Source organism: Anopheles coluzzii, chromosome 2, assembly GCF_943734685.1.
Source record: "Anopheles coluzzii chromosome 2, AcolN3, whole genome shotgun sequence".
NCBI lineage: Eukaryota > Metazoa > Arthropoda > Insecta > Diptera > Culicidae > Anopheles > Anopheles coluzzii.
The window spans coordinates 16,313,050-16,335,025 of NC_064670.1; the positions used below are offsets into that span (position 1 = coordinate 16,313,050).

General features: G+C 46.9%; 1 protein-coding gene across 6 annotated transcripts in view; it reads right to left on the reverse strand.

Annotated features, from left to right (window-relative positions):
- LOC120949071 (broad-complex core protein) overlaps positions 1 to 21,976 on the reverse strand; it is a 116,636-nt gene that overhangs the window by 26,769 nt on the left and 67,891 nt on the right. The window contains exons 1-8 of one of the 6 annotated variants that reach the window (XR_007452095.1): positions 15,220 to 16,093; positions 10,313 to 11,524; positions 2,083 to 2,481; positions 1,770 to 1,958; positions 1,182 to 1,662; positions 681 to 1,083; positions 414 to 565; positions 203 to 253 (exon numbers count right to left, since the gene is read on the reverse strand). Coding sequence is in view for 5 of the 6 variants with exons in the window: in XM_049607102.1 (XP_049463059.1) it covers positions 203 to 253; positions 414 to 565; positions 681 to 1,083; positions 1,182 to 1,662; positions 1,770 to 1,958; positions 2,083 to 2,268 (1,462 nt within the window). In the remaining variant the exon portion in view is untranslated. Of the gene's footprint in view, positions 1 to 202; positions 254 to 413; positions 566 to 680; positions 1,084 to 1,181; positions 1,663 to 1,769; positions 1,959 to 2,082; positions 2,482 to 10,312; positions 11,525 to 15,219; positions 17,368 to 21,976 lie in introns of those variants that run through there. The other 5 variants (XM_049607102.1, XM_049607099.1, XM_049607101.1 and 2 more) reach the window with 5 other exon arrangements.

The following is a 21,976-nucleotide window of genomic DNA, read 5'->3' on the forward strand; positions in this document are numbered from 1 at the left end:
TTTGGTTTTAATTTGGTTTCAATTGGAAAATGGAAAATATATAACGTTTTTTTTTGTTGTAAAAAGGTATAAATAAGAAAGTTTATGAAAGATAGTAGTCGATGTATGTATAAATTTTGTTGGCTCGTTTCAAATTCAATTTTTTTTTTTGTAAACAAAATTATATCGATACCATAAAAAGAAAGTAATCAAACTAACTTACCCTGTGGCGAGCCGGCCAACTCCACTGCTTGTAGGGCCTGTGTGCTGAATCCTAATTGGAGAGAAAGATGACACAAGAAAATGGTTGTACAATTATGGCGAGGTAAAGATTAGTAGTTACATTAGTGGATGGTTTGTGTTTGCATCGGTTTGTAGACGCAGCGCATGAGTGGTCGTCTGCTACTGCGCGCCTCCAGCACACTGAAACTCACCTGCCAGTGCGGACGGGTCTGCCGCTAGTGCTGCCATGGAAAAGTTAAACGAGGGCGGCGTGGGAAAGAGTTTATTTTCGCTAGCGTTCATGAGAAACTGTGCGCCGCTGTGGTGGTGCATACTGCTCTCAAGCTCATGGTCGTTTGGCGATCTGGCGATGCATATTCGATCGAGAGCGTGAAATGAAAACCGAACAGCAATTATACATTGGAAACAAAAAGACACAAAATTTACCCGACCCGACGGCTATTTTGGAAGAGACCTACCGCAAAGAGCCCTTCACGTCCAGTCCACCCTTCACCAGGTCGCCATGATCGTCCGTTACCGAGTCCGAGCTGTTTTCGTGATCGCCGCCCGTACCGCACAGCAGCTCGAGCGGTTCCGACTTCACGTCCTCGGCCGACCGTTCCGACGGCGAGGACGCTAGGCTTTCCTTTTCCGCCGAGCAGAGGCTGCCCGCGTTGCTGCCGTTCGAGGTGCCGAGCGAGGTGGGCATGCTGCCGCCGGAACCGCACAGACCGCCCGCACCGCCGCCGCCGACGCCACTGTTTTCCTTGCTGTGCAACAGGTTGTTGTTCAAGTTGTTGTTGTTGTTGATGTTGTTGTTATTGTTATTAATACTACTTTTTATTAAGTTACTCGCGCTGTTGATGGAGAAACTGTTGCTGCCTGCAATCATGCGGTTGGTAAGAGCGTATTTTACATTAGCGTAAGATTTAGTGTCCGCCCGTGCAGAGTCATTTGACCGAATATCCCCCACCACTTACCACTGTTGGCATGACCGGATAAGCTGTCCTGTTGCCGCATTTGATCCTTTCCCTGGGGCGATGGCAAACTGAGGTGCTGTTTGGCCGCGCTCGACGAAAAGTCGGTCGCCGTCGTCTGGGGCGTGCTGCAGATCACGTCCAGGTGGTCGCGCGGATTCGTTGGCCCATTGCTGTCCACCGACATCCGGTGCCGCTTGAGCGCCATCTCGTCCGAATGGACGGAGTTGTTCCGTTCCCGCCGGAGTGCTGCCGCGGCCGCCGCCCGCTTCAGCAGCTGGTTGACCATCGGTGCCCCGCCGCCATTACTGTTGCCGCCGCCCACTCCCCCACTGTTCGGCGAGGAGCTGTTGTGCAGGCTGGACAGGTGGGGCGGAGGAGAGGCGCCTTGCGATACGTACAGCGAATCGTCCAGCATCTTCTCCGGGTAGATCGGATGATGGACGACGCCCGACGGCAGATTGGCCCCGAGCGAAGCATGCATCTGTGTGTTCGTGTATGTGTATGTGTGTGTGTTTTGTGTGAAGAAATCCCAAAAAAAAAAAAACAATGAATGACTGGTCAACACCAACAACACATTCCAATACGTACGCCGTGCGTTTCTTCCGCCTGCTGCTGGGTCAGGCCGGACACTCTTAAAATTTCGGCCGTCTTCAGGAAGGAGCTCAGTGACCGCTGATGCACGTTCACCTCGCCGTGGTAGATGAACTCGACCAGCGCGTGCAGGTCCGTGAACGCCACGTCCTGCAGCACTATCACGGGATGTTTGCATGGTGTGCTCTGGGGAAGAAAGGAATTGAAGTCGCCAGTTCATGGCCAATTTTGGGAATTAGCGCGTGATAGCCAACCCCATAACAACCTCCTGCCTACCACCACCGGGGTACCCAGCCAGCAGCGTACGTACCTTCAGTAGCTCGCGGAAGTATGTGCTGCAAGCGGATAGGACGACGCGGTGCGCCTTGAGGCTGCGACCGTCGCATGCCAGCGTCACGTCCACAAAGTCCTCGTCATCGCGCAGGTTTTCGAAGGCCGACGTGATACTGCTCTGGTAGTTGTTCCATCGCAGACAGAAGTGCTGCGTGTCCACCATGTTGATTTGTGTATTGGCTGGGGCTGGGGCTCACTGCTGTGTGTTTGTCGTCGTTCCCCTCCTTCGCTTCGCACTGTGCTAAGCGCGCTATGTTATTGTATTGGTTTTTGATTGTGCTTTTGTACGTTTACCTTTTTATTCTCTCTCTATCTCTCGTTTTACCTTATTTGCTAATGTGCTATTTGCCAATGTTGTCTAGTTGATATGAGTGATCTGCAAAGAGGAAGGAAATAATATTTGTTTTATTAGGAGCAATACTCATGCCTTAAATTGTAGATAATATACAAAGAATGTCAACGAATCAAAAGAATAACATAGTATAAAGACTCGAATTCCGAATTTCCGCCATCATTATCAGACCCATGAAGTTTGTCCGCACACATTAAAATCAAACGCAGAGCAACAGGTGCGAGATTAAAGAACAACCTTAGAGAACATTATTGGGACGACAAGCCCAGACAATTCGCTCAATTATATTATCCGCTTAACGACCGTTCAAATGATTTTCTAAAGAAGAAACCATCATCAAGGATAAAAACGATACTTTCACAAAAAGGGGATCACGCTAAATCTATGGTAAGGAAGATTATTCATATTATTTCCCAACGTTTTAAACAGAAAAGGTAAAATAAACTTAACCACCACTTTCAAAACCATCCTACCGGCATTGGAAATTCGATTCCAATTCCTACTGTAGCGAAAAAAAACAAACAAATAAACGCTGCTGATTGCTTTTTACTGCACACGTTAGGGCCTTATTGAATCATTAAGTGAACGGTTTAAATCCCGTATCATAAATCAACCGACAAATGCAACCGTTTTAACAAACTCACACAATAGCTCATCGCAAGGACGAGAGACAGAGTGGAGCAGGCAGCAGGTCCACGATTTGAGCCTTCATACCGACACACGACACATTCAATTCTCCTAGTGTGTGTTCACAGGTAAAAATAACGCACTATGCACTAGTAGTAGACCCCACACACCACACTATCAATGGCTAGCAGATAGATATAGATAATCCCTACCATGGCGTCACCGGCAGAGAGGCAGCAGGGCTGCGCACAATTTATGATCTGCTGGAGCACTCACTACACAACAGCACATGAATATTGTATGCTTCGCTCATAAATCCTCATCCACCGCCAGGGAGGAGAGAGAGAACGTTGCGATTTTTTAATGTACTGCAGTACAGCTTTTTTTTAGTGCTTTTAAACGATTAACACAATAGCCACGGAACGATTGGGGCAAAACATAATGCAAGTGTGTGCTACAATGCTGTATTTCATCAACGTGTTGTGTTGAGGGGCATGTCTGCCGATGTTTGAAACATGTTTCTAAAAAGCAACTGAAGTACTTTGGTTCCAGTGGATTAAACAAAATTGTATCTATTCAGAACGATTCACTTGAGCTTTCAAAAACACCTACAGCTGTTATTTACTGTTTTCAAATAGATTTGAAATCTGTAAACCGTACGAATACACTTCAGGATGTACACTGGCGACACTCGGAGTGCAATGCGTCAACTGGTTAGAAGGCGTGATAGTTTCATTTCTACGCAACCCTCCGCTTCCCGGGACCGGCAATATCTAATTATCGAACGAAACATAATCAGCCGGTTAAGTTAGGGACTCGCACTCGTGGCCAAGCACATTTTCGATGACGCATCGCTAAAAACCCACTCACACACACACACACTTGCGACTGCTCTGTGACTAGAAGGCACTTGACTTCCTATCCACGCCGATCGAAAACATAGTTCAGGAAAAGAAAACAAGAAAGAAAATGTGACCAATCAGCATATTAAAAGACAATTAAAAAAACGATCACACATACACACACATTTGAAATCTAATGATCGTGGGCTAGGAGGGTTTGGAAGAATTGGGTATGGTTAGCGCGCAACAATTAGGGCAAACACGATGTATGAATGAGTTACGCAGTTGGGAGTGGTGACAGCGAAAAGTGTGTTTCAAAGCGAGGGCAGCAGCGAAGAAGTAGTTATGAATCTATCAAATAGCAACACACCGAATAGCAAACGTAAACAAAAAAAAAGAACGGGTCGCATATCAAATAGTAACATTGTGGCAAAACGGGAACTTTCAAGTACGAAGCGGATCGAAGAAGCGGAGAACGAAGGGAATACAATAGTGATAAAAACATGGGGTGCAATGACCATAGCTTCATTTGGTGCTGGAGCACATTTTGAAGAACCATCGAATTGAGCATAGCGCTGCTAACCAAAGTACTACGTGGAATTGAATCGTGTTTGTTGTTTGAAGTCTTTTCACAATACACTTCAAATTATTTTCGGAAGGCTCTGAGTTCTCTAAGTTTTAAATCTGAGTTCTCTGAGTTCTGAGTTCTTCAAATTATCTGAGTTCTCTAAGTTTTATGAAGTCATGAGATTCGGTTGAATAGCAATGCATTCTAATTTGAAAAGCAATTTTCAAAACGTTAATATTTCTAGTTCAAGTTTAAGCGTTATCGTGAATGGCATACACTCTTTTCCGGGTCAATTTCTAAAGTGAACGGCATTATTCAACAATCACGCGAGGTTTTTTTTTTAACAGCTCAGCTGTCACAAATAATGACAGCTGTTGAAAAACATCTTGCTTGTTTTAAATAATGCTGTTCACTTTGAAAACTGAGCCGGAAAACAGTGTAAATCTGTAAAATCTTAAAAATTAAATGCATTTTGAATACAACAAGCGTTCAAGCAATTGTTTAAATATTTATTTAAATCCTGGAAAGTGACCTATACAATAATGATGTTCTTCTTCCTCAGAACTCATAATGCTCCCAAGATAAATCAGAAGCAACATCGCATCTCGCATAGACTTAAACATAAAAACAATGAACAGAGAACTCGAACAACGATGAACCGTTTAACGTCAACCATACGTGCCGCTGCTCTCCGTATGATGTGCCGCGTTAAGTAACTGTAAATAAGGTTTGCCCGTTTCGTGTTCAGTTAATTCTCCACCAACGTTTCTTGTACACAAACCGGCGTTCCACCATTCTAGTTTGACTGCAACGACCACAGTACACAAAGTGGAGAACACTCTTTCGAGGGCCACAAGTGATCGTACCATCCACAACAGTACCGCGGGGGCTAGATTCACTCTCACTTTCTGGATGAATAAAAACCCGCGAAGAATATGGTCCCGGTTCAACGGAGAGGGTTTTTTTTGCTTGATGTTTTGTCGTCACACACCGTCATCATCATCATCATCGTCGGCCCCCGTACGTCGTGTCTAGCAGCCAGACAAACCAGCTATCGTGTCCCTCCTTCAATGTCCCACCTCACACACCATTTTAACTATAGGCAAAGTGAGTAGATGTTGGGGTGGCGATGGTGGTGGTGGCGGGTGAAACGATAAAGCAAAAGAACGAGGTAGAAAATATCGCTCCGAATGCCAACCGGAACGATTACGGCGCAACCAACCGACCGACCGACCGACGATGCAAAAGGCAATCGACCGTTTGTCCGACGACGGCGACGATGCCGCCCTGCCGTTTCACTAGGTTAAGGTGAAGGTCAGACACATCGACACACACACACCGACGGGGGAGTAGTAGAACACACCAACAGTTCAAGCACCGGGCCACGAGACGAGCGCAGTGCTGGCGGCGCGAGCGATCAACACACCAACGGCATCGTGGAAATGTATGGAGAGGTGGTGGGTTGGTAGAGGTCTGCATCATTGCTATGCTGCTGCTGCTACGGCTGCTATTTTTGTGCCTGCATTCACATAGCAGAGCACGGGTGGGTCTCGTCCCGTTGCTGTGCACCACCGCTATTCATATATCGATGCAGAGCATAGGAGACCGGTGTACGATAGCGTACTCTCACACACACACAACATGCAGTACGCGGCAACATGATGTATGGGCGCGCGTGTACAACCCGAGAAATGATTCCCGTCACAAGTGATGCACATGATTTTATGAAAAAAAAAAAAAAAAACCAGGAAGTAAAACATAGATCAAAATACGACGATAATACGTTACGGAAAGAATTCAAACAGGTTATTATCATTTTTTCGTGTTTTGTAACTTCTTTGGTCGCTCCAAAGCTTGAGTAACTTAATGTGAATCAGATGGTCATAATTACACAGTTGGAAATAAGCGCCAATTGGAAAATAGATAAATTAATATTAAAATAATAAATAAAACACACACACTTTACTGCTTAATTCTCTAATATTATCTTTTACAGAATCCGAGTCGAAGGACTAAAAGACAATTTATCTTTAAAAGTATTATTAAAGGCTGAGAAATGTTCGCAGACCTTTTTAGTGTATTTTTTGTGTATCGCAATTTTGTTTGAAGTTAAAAATATATATATTAAAGTTCGACTCAAGGCATTTGATTGTGCCAGCAAGTTTTTGAAGGGGAAGAATACATTTTTTGAATAAAATATAAAAAAACTCTACATCGATGGCACACAAAGATGGCCTAACAATCGTTAAAAGCAAGAGCTTATTCTGTTACGACATGTTCATTACACCAGTAAGTTCATCAATTGGTAGTGCAAAATTCCTCAACACTTAACAACAAAAAAACAAGGATTAATTTCCAAAACCTTCCATTCCGTACTTTGAACCCGATGGGAATTTCGTTTAAATATGCAATCCCATACAAACACACGGCATAGTATCGTTCCGGCACCATCCCAACCATGCACAACAAACCCTTACCCCCCTGAATCACTATGGCTGGGAGCATTCCGCCCCCTCGTACCATCGCAGCTTTGCAAAACAACAACCCCACACCCACACCTGGCCACTCTACGCGTGTGTTTCAATGTCACACAACCGGTGAGAGAGAAAGTGAAAACGAATGTGAGCAAGAATCACATTCCACTGTCAGCAACAAATCACCACCACCTTCCCCCTCCTCCGCAACACTGCCAGGGAAAACTAGTTGCGCGCATTCCAAAACACCGTGCACACACACACGATCGTCCACGCCCCGTGTATATGTGGAGCACGCAGAACTAGCCCCCACATGTGAACGATGGTGTGCAGCATTCCACTTTTTCCTCACAATAACAACACATACTCCTGGCTGGGAGAGTAGATGCGATGCACTCCTTGTTTTTTTTCCATCCTTACACTAACCACGTGTGCGGGGCCAACAACACACGCGACTCGGCAAACGCTCTAGCAGAACGAGCGGCAAAATGGTTCACCGATAAAAGAAACAAAAACGGCAACCACCATGCAATTTCGCATTTTTGCATTTGCCGACAAAACGGACAGCAGCGTCGTTCGTCCTATTTTTTTGTCTTTTCTTCTTTTCTTCTCACCCCCACTACAGCAGAAACCAGCTGGCAGAGGAGGTGCTAGGCGATTCCGCTGGTGAAAGGTGCATCCGCTTTCCAGCAGCAGCACGTGGTGCGCGACGAACGACACATACCAGTATATATCGTTGTGTGCACACACCGGAGCATCGAAGGCAAAAGGAGTAAAATCCTTATGTTCTTTCTTTTTGCTTCGCATATGCTTTCATCGGACGACACCACGTGCGTTTATCGAAGTGCCAACGACAACAACAACAACCCGGGGGAGTGCTAGTCCACTCTCTCTCTCACTCTCTTTCGAAGACACATACACACAAGCGTGCGCACATATGCCGGTGCCGATGCTACTGTGTAGTAGGTGGTTGTGGTTGCTTGGTGGACGCGCGCTGGACACCCTTGGTGCTAGCGAATTTCTCTCTGTTTGGAAACCAAAAAGAAACCAAATAGAGGAAAAACTTTCCTTTTTCCCGAGAAAATGTCTCTATGTTCGGTCTCTGATGGTTGATCCGCGCAACCCGAGCTCCCTCGCGTATCTCTGCGCCTCCCCATCACTCTCGCCCGCACTATTCTCGGCTCAGTTTGCTCTAGGCTCGCGCTCACGTCATACCCGCCGTTCAGCATCCTACAACGGTGCGGCGGGAAGAAGAGGGAGCAACTATTACGGCTCTCTAGGCCGAATGCTCTAGGAACCGTGCTCCCCTCCAACGACAACGGACGGCGATGATGTGTACACGGTGGGGCGATGTGTGTGTGTTATGTTATCGTCGCTCCCAGCCGTGTGATGGTCATACCAACCATGTGCGAATGTGCTTCCCAATATACCATCCACATACGATGGCGTGCGCTCTCTATCGTGTTACTGCTGTGCGCTAGACAAACTTTACGCTCTTTCTTCTCTTGCTCGGTGGTGTATGTTGCGTGTCCTCCTTCCTTTCCTCTTTTATTGGACGAAACTAAGGGTGGCTGATCTGATCTTCTTGTGCTTCCCTCGCTCTTTTCGCACAAACTATGTGTTTATGGTATATTTGCACTAGCGTAGAGGGGGAGGATGGGTGGAGAAGAAATGGAAATGGTACAAAACACGAAAAGAAATGCCGCTACCCAACGGCATCATTCGGACCGCTCAAAATTCGCGTCGGAAAAAGACGGCTGAGCGTTTACCCACATACACCCATGCAACATGTGACGATAACATATAAAGCATGACAAAAAGAAAAGCAAAATACAGTAGCAATTCTCCGTACTCCGTAGTGTGACGCGCTTTGGGTCAGTTGCGGAGTGTTAGGCAACAGCTCAGCAGCACGTGAGCGACCAGGCGTCCACATCGGGTAACAAAGGTGAAATCGAAAGTAAGGTAGAGCAATGAATATGCTAAGTATGTTTTTTTTCTGCCCATAACTGCAAACAAACACATAATAAGGAATGCTGCGGATCAGTAAAATTCACTCAGTGAACTTTTAGTAAATGTTGTCAGCAATTTTATTACCGATTGCATTACGACTAGATGATAGTTGTTGGGCACGTGTTCTAAGTTTTTGAAATCGACCCAAAGCTTCTAAAAAAGTAATTCAGCTTCACACACCGCTGCTCCAACCCGATGATAGCGGTACAAACAGCGGGGCCAGATGTTCTACAGGTTGCAAAATAGAGCAAGGTCGCGAAGCACGCGTTCAAGGTTGCAGGTGGCACACAAAACCCCGCGTAGCGCGTCATCAAAACTGCTGTGTTGCTGCGGAGAGGGTGTGGGTGTGTGTGTGTGGCAAGCCGCGCGCCGGTTTGATGATAATTTTCTCCGAATATGTTTCGCTCCATCCGATGCTCCAATCCAGGACGCACAACACAACCAGGTGAAACTTGTTCATCAGCGCAATTCTTGGAAGGCAAAATCTTCTACGAAATCCGAACGCTACGCTTTGCTGTCCTGTCTCTCACGCCTAATATACCCACAGGGCAGGGCAACAGGCCGGTCGCATTCAGTTGATGCTGGATGGGACCGGCACAACTACAACGGTGCGACCAACCGATCCACTCTATTGCCTTCGTCACACAGCTGACGGCTGACGTACAACACGTGCGCGCGCGGTCCGTTTTCACTCAAGGCCACCCGGACCGGCTAAGAGGGGGATGGAAGATACTAACACCCCTCCCCCATGAGCCCGAGTTTACGGTGGGATAGGTAAGGCCGCCGCCTAAGATCAAGATTGGTCCGTCCTAGGCACAGTCGTCCTATGGGGACGGGATGGGGAGAAGTGTTCTAGCGTCTTGTGGCGTACGTGAGTAATACACGATCATTCCTCCCGTTGGCGAACTTGCGAAATAAGAATCCGTTCAATGACCGAGAAAGACAGCACAGTAAGTACAGTGCACCAACATACAATCGATAAGATAACAGGCAGAGCCGCCGCACACACTCGCTTCTTCGCTCTTCTTTCGTTCACCGTCTCACCCGTCTCTATCTCTCTCTCTCTCTCTCTTTCCATCCCTTCCTGTTCGGGTTTTTGGGGCAGCGCACTATCAGTTTGCACTTTGCGTTATCAAGAGTAGTAATCGGGTTTGGTGGTTTTTTAACAGTCGCCGAAGCAAGCGGAAATGTGCCAAAAAAAACAACAACCTTTTTGACGAGTCATCTTGCACAAGGGCGATCTTGTTTGTGTGTTGTGTGAGATTTGGTACCAATGTTTAAAAATTAAAACAAAACTTAAATCAACCAGCAGCTTAAATCCAACTCCTATATACCTTTTGCTGTACTGTTAGACATGCACCACACGCGGGAAGGTGCGTTGCTGGCGACTCCACTCCCTTCAGGCAAAGGGCACACATTCACAGTTTGTGGTGTACGTGTGTACGAGGTGCACGAGGGACGACGACAAAGCTTGCTGCTTTTGCTGGAGCAATTTCAACCATTTCTGCGTAAAATGTATTGCACGCTTCTTATTTTCACACTTTCGTTTTCCTGTGTTTGCGCCTGTCGACGTCAGTGTGGGCGCTTTATGATCGTTGATTAGTTTTGGGGGGGAGCGATTGCGCTTCTTACTGATTATCACACCGAATCACCACCACAAAACACTCGCACATACATCCTCCTGTGTGTGGTTTACCCTTTACCACCACTACTATCTGCTCTTTTGGCACTCTTCTCGGTGTAGTGCATCAACGTATCAGCGGCCACCCGCCGTCGTTCATCTGGGCATGTTGGCACCCAGAGCATACTTTTGTCGTACACAGCAGCAATACATCACACACACATACAGCACACGCAGACGAATCACACAGATGGAGGGGCTGGTTCCGTGAGGTGACCAAACTGACGGAACAAACGGAAAGACCCAGCGACGATGCACTTTGCATTACTACCGGGCTGCACAGCAACAACAACACGCACCACGCACACACGCGTGCATTGTGTTTATTTCTTCCTCACCCCCGCTTCTCCTCCTCTATTCACACACACACAAACACACTCACAGAAGGTTGATATCGCGCCCAGCGCAAATGGATTTATTGCAGCATTAGGAGAGCAGCGGTGACGACGGATGGTTTTGGAAATTTGTGGAAGTTAAGAGCAGCAGCTGATAATGGGGTGCGCGCCGAAGATTTTCACACACATAGGTAGGGATTTTTTGCTGTTGTTGTTGCGTTGATGGTGCTGCTTTGCAACTGCACGAAACAGAACCAGCCACCAGAACACGGCACCGCGTTTGCCCTCGATGGTGGGGCGTGCCAAAATATTGAGACAAAATCCGCAGAAAGTGGTGCCGGTGGTTGATTCTCACACAAACTGTCGGACGTCGAATTTTTCACGATATGCAGATATATTCAATCACACGTACACTTATCACACGAACACACACACACTTACATCAACACTTTTTGTACCTCGCTCTTGTTAATGCACCGAATGTTGCGTTCTTTCTAACGAAAAACTATTGGGGAAGGGAAAAACCACAGCTGTTTTTGTGAAAAAAAAGAAAAAATCTTTTCCACACTTTTGGCACCTTCGAAAATTCAGTGTTTTGTTTTGCTGGAGAAGTAACAGGATGGACAAAAAAGCTGAATTGCAAAGTTTCGATCACACAACGATAGAGACAGTGCTTCCACCAATATGTCAATTTGCAACACACATCTCAACCGTTTGTGTTGTTATCATATAATTTCCCTTTCAATTTTCATTGCACTCTTTGTTTACCACTCACACTGGACTTTTAAAGCGTTTCAGTAGCGCAAAAAGTAATCGCTTCTGAGTGTGTATGTGAACAATTGTGGCAATTAATTACACGCGATAAGATAACACAGAACATTACAACATGCAAAACTTGTCTTTAATTCGATCGGCCTAATATATTCGCTGTTTCTTCTCCTGGTAGTTATTTGGTTTTACCCCTTTATTTCAGCTCAAGAACGAATGTGTGATGCACTCAGCTACCCTTTTCATGTGCATCAGTGAGTGTAAAACTGCGAGACGTGAATAAGATGCACCCTTTCACTTTCTGCAGCGCGCACTCCACAGGATCCACAGGACGGTAAGTTAACTACACGCACCGGCAGGACACGCACCGGGCAAGCGCAACGTTGCAGCAACGAAAAGTACGGCCAGCATCACCAGCAACACAGCGCAACCAACAACCCCCCTGTTACGTGCGCAACCGGCACACTAAAAGCGCGATTTCGCGAAACAGACCGCACCGCGCCGAATTTGTGTGACGCGGGGGGGGGGGGGCGCCACTGCCTAACCTAGGCAGCAGATAATAATGGCCCGGGTCTGTGCGTTGTGTTTTCTTTGCTTTACTATTTTGGCACTGCCGCTGCAGGCCTGCGCCCCCCTCGTTTCCCTCGTCAGCTGCGCGCATTCGTCGTTATCAACGTGTGGGCTTGGTTTTGGGGTGTATATTTCGGGAGGGGGGTTTGCAGCAGGCACCTATAAACCCCCAACACCACTACTTTGCAAACTGACTTACCAACACACCCCTTCCCCCCTCTCCTACGCTTCCTTCTCTTGCCCTCCCACCACTGTTCAACCACTATCACTCTCGCTGCGCGATGTTCATCCCCCAATTTTACCTAGTATTACACCGCACTGGTTGTCCCACACATCTGTGTAACCTGCAACGACGTCCTCGACCCCCACCTCCCTCTGGTTCGCGGTCTGCGCGTCACGTCTGTAGCGTGTGTGTTTTTTTGTTTTTGTTTTCTTATAGTTCTGTTTTCGTCTCCTCCTCATCTATGGCCGATAAATACAGGCCATGTCCAATACAGGGTGAGTCGGTAGGGAGATGTGACGACGGGTCCTTCTTCTTCATCTTCACCTGTACACCACACCACCACCACACTGTGGTGTGTTCTCGCACAAGGTTAAATTGTGCGAAAAAAAAGTGATTAACAGTAAAAAAAACAAGCAACTAAACGAAATAGCGAAATGAAGGCACGCACACACACCGTACAGTACACCGCCGCACCATCCATCGATAGGCGAGAGAACAACTAGCTCTTGCTTGGTAGATTGGGAGAAGGGCCCCACAGGAGGATGGTGGTGGTGCTGGTGGACCAATAATAATCATCAGCCACTAACACCACACCGTAACCAGTGTAACACTATCGCACACAACGCACCACACACACGCTGTCCGCGTATAGAGAGTGGACTGTGAATGTAGCTTCTTATTTTTCGGGGTTTTTATTTCTGTTGCTATATTTCACCAAAAATGTGTGCGTTTTCGCGAGCAAAAGACACCGCGCGGCATTAGGGGAGGGGGGTTTTCTGTTTTATTCACACACGGTATTAGAGGAAGCTAATGGCGATATTTGCAAAGTAACGGGGGGGTGGTGTATGCATTATTTTCCCCAATTCATCAGTCATCAGTGATTGAAAGGGATGTTCAATTTATTTCGTGCGAATGAAAAATTTAACTCTTTTTCGCAAAAAAAAACATTATTTGAAACTAGCACAGACACACGCACACAGGGCTAAAAAGGTAACCATTTCGATGTAAAATTAAAACACCAGAAAGAGGATCATCACGTGGCAAAATACTGTACACACATGCAGGTGGATGTACAATAAAATCGTATTTGAGTTAGGTCTATTTATTTCTCTATTTTTTTTTTTTTGCACTCAATATCTTTCCCCACCAAAACACACACATTCACACCCAAAAGCACACTAGTAGCTGGGTTGATCAAAAGATGTGCAAAAAAAAGCATTGCCAAATCACACTAAACTGCACACAAGCCACCGAAACCGGGTATTGGAGCACGCTGATAAGCAGCAGATAGTCCACCCCCCCTCCCCATGAGCTAACACGCGCACAACGAAACCACGAAAAGAAACCATTTGCACAGCGCGCAGCGACTGACACAATTAGCCAGCGAGGCTAGTGTGGAAGTATTTAACATGAGTGATGGGTGCTTTTGCTTTTCAATTAATTGTAGTTGTGCACTAAACAGCTCAAAACTCGAATTAAGCACGACACACGTGGGGAACACGTGGGGCACCAGGCGCACACTTTGGATGACCATTTAAAGGGTGAGATGGATTTTTTCCTTTTGAAAATTATTCGTTTTTAAGTTTGATTTTTACAGTTTGGGTAAGTTAACTTTGGTTTTTATTCCTTCATTCTTGCACTGGTAAGTTGGCTGTTAAGTTTGTGCACTGTTCCGAACCAGCTCAAGGTGAAGCAGTACGCCCTGGGCGAAAAACGATCACAAACAATTCCACACTATTTCCACCGTGCCCGAGCGAAAGGTGATGTAGGAAAACGGAACACAAATTTTTGGTTTCCACCTCTCTGCATCCAACAAACACACCATGGCCAATGGTACGAAGGCAACACATACACACAGGCACGCAGCAATCTTTCACCCACAGACGGCGGGCACACACATAAGAAACCCCCATTTTAGCTCCAAGATGGAAAAAGGTGTGGAAAAATCAATCACGACATTCACTCCAACTATTCAACGAGGTATAACTAGGGCTGCTGATACACGCACATACACACACACACACATATACACAGGAGCGTACCCCGTTAGGTTTTCAGACGATCGTGCAATCGGGAAATTCGCTCCTCCCTTCACCCACTGCGTTGCGAATTGGTTGGTAAACACACCTGTCAGAATAAAAACCACCCAGAAGGTGAACACCTTGCGTCAAAAGAAATCGGACCACACGCTGGGAGGCCTCCACAACCACACACACACACACACAGACACGGCTATGCTTTCACTTTCCCTCTCGATTTATTGAGCATTCTTTTTTCTTTTCCCTGACGCACACACAACAAACAAACAGCACACAGACATACAGGATGTGAGCAGCAGCCAGGGCTCTTGAAACACGCCGCAGCAGCAAAAGCAAATCTTCGTGCAATTACAGCAGCAAATCAGCACACCACGGCTCATCAAAATCAAATCAGTATTACTGAGCCACACACACACACACATACACAAGCTGGGGATGCCAAAATTAGTGATCGATTGAGGGACGCACTAGAAAGCCGCCGTGTGTGTGTCACGAAACATCTTCAAAAAGATCATTTCCCGACCGTTGTGTGCGCTTAGCGACCATTTAAACGCTCACACACGCGTTACTGCCACAACACGAACTACCTGGGAGCCCCTGGGGTGGAAAAAATTCGCGGACTTACACTTTGGTGCTATTGTACGGGACACAACACACTATTTGGTGACTACTGTGCTGGGTGGTAGTGCAGCACAAGAGCACGGCTAAACATCGCGCCCGGTTCCCACGATCCACTGACGACGGCGACCACAACACAACGGCATGTCCCGCGCCATCGACACACAAACACACACAATGGCCAGCCGGAGTTTTTCTTCCCCGTATATCGGTCCGGTCGGACTGCCAAACCCGTTATGCGTGTGGCTCGGTCAGCCAGTCGAAGTAACGCAGCAGAAGGAAAAACCCACCACACACACACAAGCAACACACCGGGGCGGCGATCGAACGTTGTCGTCGTCTTCGCAAAACCGTGCTGCTGCTGCTGCTGCTGCTGTGCTTCCCGTGACTGTGTGTATATCACACTCCGGACTCTCCGGATCTGCGCTGCTCTCGGTTCGGTCGGGCGGGTCGATCCGCGTCCGTTTCCCGTGTGCTATTAGTTTGGCGGTTTGAGATATTTTGCTGATTTGCTGCACTAATTTTCTTTCTATTCTCTGTCCCGAACCCCTAACTGCTGCCGGCGCGCACTAACACACAAACACACACCCCTCCCCATCCCCCCTGGACGATGGGCCGGAGGACGACGGCGAGAGCGAAGAACGCGTGAGCGAACAAAAAAATAACGTTCGGGCACAGCAAACGGCGGGAAAGTGCCAAAGGGGAAGAGAAGCCCCTTCCTGCCGCCATCCATCCACCCGCGGTGTAGGAAAAAAGTGAAAATTCTATGTAATGATATGTTGTTTTTCCTTATATATATAACCATTATTATTACTTCGGGTCGTTTTCGAGAGCCTCGGTTGTTGCGCGCCCAACATCTCACCCATGGCCGGGAAAAGGGGGTAGAAAACCCCGTGCCGATGGGAGGGGGAGGAGGGGGGGGGAGGAAAAAAGGATGGAAGTTGGTGGTGGTGGTGCTGATGCGGCGACGGCGGCGGGATGATGCTGCGTGTGGTTGTTTAGCGAGGAAAAAAGGCATTCCCCCGCCGTCCGGCCCGCACAGCCGCACTCGTCTTGCCGCCTTACTATCACGCGGACAAACACTAAAACACACCATTATATACTCGCGGGAATAGGACGCAGCACAGCGGGCTGAAGCGAGACGAAGCGACACCTAAACTTTGCCGCTCCGCCGCCATTCCTAACCCATCAGAGTTTAGAGAGAGGAGCGTGGGGTGGTGGTGGTGGTGCGCGCGTTAGAAAACGTCAGAAACAGCGCAAAAATCCGTACCGTCCTCCCGCGCGCCGTCCACGGTCAGCAGCAGCAGCAGCATCCGAACGTACTCGCGCGCTCACTCTCGCTGCCGCACTTTTCTAACTCTCTTTGCTGTGCTCTATCCCTTTCGCGCCCGCGCGCTCTCCCGCTCTGTTTCGCCCATTGGAAATATTGTTCGCAGCATCAGCCACGAGATGCAGCGTGCGCGAGAGCGAGAGAGTGAAGCGCGATAGGCCGCCCGGCAGGCGAATAAAAAAAGAAAAAAGAAGCGCGAGAGGAGCGTGTCCGCGCGCGCTCGAAAAAATCGAGAGTGGAAAAAATCCTCCGCGAGCAGCGGCCGACCGGCCGTGCAAGGATACTCAATCTCCGGTGTAACATGGGGGGGTTGGGAAGGGCGGCAAATGCGAAGGCACGATGTAGTCTCCCGGTTCCGTTTTAAGAGTGTGTGTGTGTGTGTGTGTTTCTTGTAAGTCGAGGGACGGGGTTGGAAAACACTGAGTGAGGGCGGCAGCACGCGGGCACCGAATGACTTCGAGACGCCGGGGTGCGCGCACCATACACAACACAGCGTGTGTATGTGTGTGCGAGAGATAGAGAGAGAGAGAGTGAGTGAGAAAATTGCACACAGACCTCGTGCGGAAAAGCACGGGATGGAAAATGCCGGCTGGTGCTCGGAAGCCGACAGCACAAAAAAATGAAAATCGCTAGAGAAGAGAATAAAAATGCGCGCACTGCGATGTAGCGGGCCGAAAAAATTCAGCATCTTTTACTTTCCGATATTTCCCCGCGCGGCCGTCGTGCGGTACAGTGCGTGCTCATTTTTGCTACCCATTTTTGCTTTAAGATAAGAAACCACTAAGCATTATTACTGTTATTATCGAGCACAAAGCATACGGGGCAAATGCACTCTCCGTTTCTTAAATACTTTAGTCCTCCATTATTTTAAAATAAATCGAAATATTAAAACACCTAAATTTGTTTTTTTTTCTACAAGTAATGTGTTTTTTAGTAAAATAGAACGCTAAAGCAGAGTTACTTAAATATTTCTTACTAGGAAAAGTAAAGTAGGTAGTGACAGACACTGCGGATATAAAGGACATTTCTCATAAATACATGATAAAAATAAATATAAAATAATTCAACAATTCAACATCCAAACTGAACGTATGACAACACATTTGATCATGCAAAATTGGTTAAACTATTGAACAAAACAAATTTTCAATCGTGTGCACGCTTGAGGATCTAATTTGAATACTGCGGATCTTAGGCTCTATAAACCGGCATTGATTATATTTTCGGCAGGTTTATTAAATGAATGCGTGGTCGTTATTATTAAGCTAATACCTGGCGAATTTAGGCCGGTCTCGTGGTACAGTTGTCAACTCGTACGCCTTAACAACATGCCCGTCATGGGTTCAAGCCCCAAATGGACCATGCCGCCATACGTAGGACTGACGACTATCTTGCTATGGGGGATCAATAAGTCACTGAAAGCCAAGCCCACAAGTAGTGGTACAGGTAGGCCTTGACCGACAACGGTGTCGAGCCAAGAGAAGAATATCTGGCGAAAGAACGGCAATGAAAGTAATAAAATCTCTTGTTTCTTCCTGGTTTAACAATTCTGACACCAAAGTGGGAGAGCCGGGCACACTGTCATAGGGAACACTGTCATAGGGAACACTGTCATAGGGAACACCAACATTTGGATTTATTTTACTTCTTATACTTCAATTGGCGATGCCCAGATGTCATCAAATATCTTAAGTAAGAATAATCGGAAGACATAAACCCTCCATCAACTAGAAGTTTGAGGCATTGCACGAAAACCAAAATCTTGTCTCGACTTGGACCACTTGCTATTTTGTTTTATCAACAAGAAGGAGAGCCAATTGGCATGACATCATTTCAGTAGTAGATAATAGATTCTATCGTATTTAAAAAATCATAAAGTTGATTTGGTAACAAATAGGCTCTTCAGGACATTTTCCCCACCAAGTTCACCAAAATTGCTGGGGTCCCGGACTTCAATAATTTCCTTCAGTTAAATTGTAAACTATTTTCTAATACTCATTCGGGCAATGTAAACCCTCAATTTAGAATTGTCATTTCTATTCGGACCTTTTGCAGTATTCAGAATGTATTGCAGAATCGGGCATAATAAAAAAGGAAATTGGTCTACTGTTAAAGGTTTCACAAAATCGATGGCTTCGGTTTCCATTAAGTTGTTTATGCAAATGAAAGTGACGCCAGTAGCAGCTAAACCCTGTCACGCACTGTATTCCTTCTTCCAAAACTGCCTTCCCAATCAGGACATGGTTCAGGATGCTGCCACTTGCTGCTGGTAGTAATGCTGCCTCTATTAGCCTACTTTCTCGCTCTTAACACACGCTCACTGCACAGTGTGGTAGTAGAGTACGCGGTGTACTTAGGCAGGGCATTAGGAGAGAACAAAGCGCGCGACAAAGAGAGCTAGCCCGCGAGCGCGCGAGTTACGCGTTGCGCCCGTTTTACGTGCCCCACCTTCCTCTTTTACATTTTACATCCAAAACTGCCTACTTTTTTCGCTTTTCCACGAAACCGATCCCCCGCCTTCGTTGCCTTACCTCCCCCATTTCGTTTGATGCCCGCTTTTTTAACGCACACCTAAACAGCTTCTCTATCGTCCCCTAACCCTTATTGTTTTGTCTCGTTCTCTTGCGTGCGCTCCTCTAAATCGCACCGTTATATCTTTTTTCCCCTTCTACATTTTCCCTTTCCACCACTATTTTCCACCACTTTTCCACACGACCCCCCCCCCCCCCCCCACTCCCTTACATCCTCCATCCGCGACACGAAGAAGAACATCAGCTAAAATTCTTTCCATAAACCGCTTCGTCGCTTCTTCGAACGGGCCTCTTTCCTCCTTAACGCGTCATTCGTCGCCCTGTCGGTAGTGTACACACAGCAGAGCGGCGCGCTGGCGGTCGTGGCGCGCGCTCGAGAAACGAAAAAACGATAGCGAAACTACGAACGGAGGACGACGCAACCGCCGAAAAACCATTATAGCCCATCACTAATACCATTTCAAAACCGTGGTGCGCTCTTGTAACCTGCGCCCGCCACCGCTGGAGCTGTTTGGAGCAGAGCCAAGCAGCTCTAAGCTTCCACCGTCGTCCTCTCGCCCAACCTCCCTTCCTTTCTAACCCCCTTCCTAACAAAAAAGGCCACCCAGCCCAGCGGAGAAGGATCTCGGCTCGGGTCTGCGGCGTTCGGGTTCGGGCGTTGCGGGAAAAAATAAAAATAAATACAAATATGAGCGACGACGGTTAAAAAGGAAAATGTCGCACAAATACAAAATTGCGCCCCGAAAACATAAAAACCTAACCATCCTGCAGCAGCACCACAGCCACTGCCGCCTGCACCATCCAGTAGTGCCACACACACCAGGGGTCGTATGACAAGGATCGACAAACGGCTGGGAAGTGATGGTCTGGCACCGTCTCGCTTGCACGCATTTCATCATGGGCTCATTTTGCGCGACTCTCGAAGCGCGCGGCAAGTGCTTAGGGATTTGGTGTTAGTAGCGGATACATAGGCTGGCGAATGCTGCTGTGCCGCCCTCCCTGCCGCGGATGATAGGCTGCGTTTTACAGGAGGGAGGAACTTAAACTCAAAAAACTAAAATAAATGAACGTTATAAAAATTCATCCACACATTAAGGGAAGGTAGCAGGAGATACAAAACAGGATCCAGGATGTGGTAATAATAGTGCAAAAATTTAATATTTCTACAAAACACCGCTGAATGACGAAGGGTATATTTACAAATGTGTTCCTTTACTTATTGACTTATTGATTACACCCCGGTCCATTAGGGAATTGAACCCATGACGGGCATTTTATTGAATCGTGCCAGTTGATGACTGTACCACGGAACTGTCCTTTGGACAGGAAGTAAAAATAGAATTTAAAGCAAACCAATCCAGCCTACCTAAAGCCATATTGCCATCCGATGTGATAAACTCTAATCGAGCGAAATGCATGCGGCTGATAGCGGTGGACAAAATTCTCCGAAAAGGGCATGAATCTTACAACTCTTGGAATCAAAATCTGGCCAAACTTGCGCGCCCGGAAGTCGCAATAAGCCATCACACCATTTCGCTCCGGCAAGGAGAGCAAACGCAATCGCAAGGCAATTGATTTTAGACCGTTTTTACTGCTGGTAGCTGAAAATTTTCCCCCAAAACTTGCCCCGCTGGCAGAGCTCGTGAAAAATTCGAGACAATGAGAGGAAGCAAGAATAAACAGAGAGAGAGAGAGTGAGATAAAGAAAGATATAGAGTGAGAGAGTGCGCCTCACGCGGGTTTGGTAGTTGAGCTGTACACAATGAAAAGAAAATCTCCAAATCGGAATCGTTACGACAAAGTGCCTGTTTTTTTTCCTATTTCCCAGGGGTTGGTACGCGCGAGCGTGTATACACAATACGCGCGCCTTGAGCGCGCTTGGGGAGAGCCGAGCCAGTCAGTCAGTCGTGTAACTACCACATTAAAAGAATCGTGCGAAAGCACCAGCAGCGCCTGGCCCCAGCAAACAGCCAGCTACAAAGAAGCACACATTTCGGCGCGTACAGCGAAATACTAAGCATACCTTCCTATTTCGCCCTGTGTCCTCCTCTCACTCCTCTTGCACCAGAGTTCTCACAAAAACGGTACACAATACACACTTGACAGGCGGAGGATGGATATTATGCATGGTGTGTAGTGTATTTTGAGGCAAATAATAATGTGCCTAAAAGAGCGAACCATAGTCTAACTGCACAGCTCTTCTCCATTTGCGCCCTTTACCATACAGCATCATAGCAGCCCCGCCAGGATGAGCGCGGCGCATGATGATGGAGGAGCACTGATTTTCTATGTTTTTTTTTTCTTCGTTCTTTTAAATTCATATTTTATGAGGGTAGTTGGTGTGCAAAGAGGATGCTTCCCCTTGCTATATGCTCCCTTCTTTTTATTTAGCAGATTTGCAAAATTGAGAACAAAACCCATCAACCATAGCATGCCCCCTATATGTTCCAAATGAAGCTGTGTGAGTTAGACCCCTGGTAGATACAGCATCGATTTTTTAAATGAAGGATAATAATGATATATATTAGCAAAAAACAAAAACAAAATATTTGGTACAACCACGCATTGAAAATTAAAAACTAATAGAAAAACAACTGTAAAAAAGAAAGAAACAAAAATAAAAAAAAACGTGTTAAATAATCAAAGCATAAATGATCATAATAATGCACTGCACAACCATTACTTCGAACTGCACTTAGAGAGAGAATGTGTGTGTGAATGTGTGTGAGATGGCGATCAAGCGTGTCAGACCGTTTCATACTGGTTCGCACACCCCGTTTATTCTCTTATCCTGCATTTATACATGCCGGGGTAATTGCCGCAGCACACAGCAGCGAAGGAAAGCGAACCGGGTTTGGTCCACCGCAGTATACTGATACGAGAAAAAAAAAACAAAAAGAAAA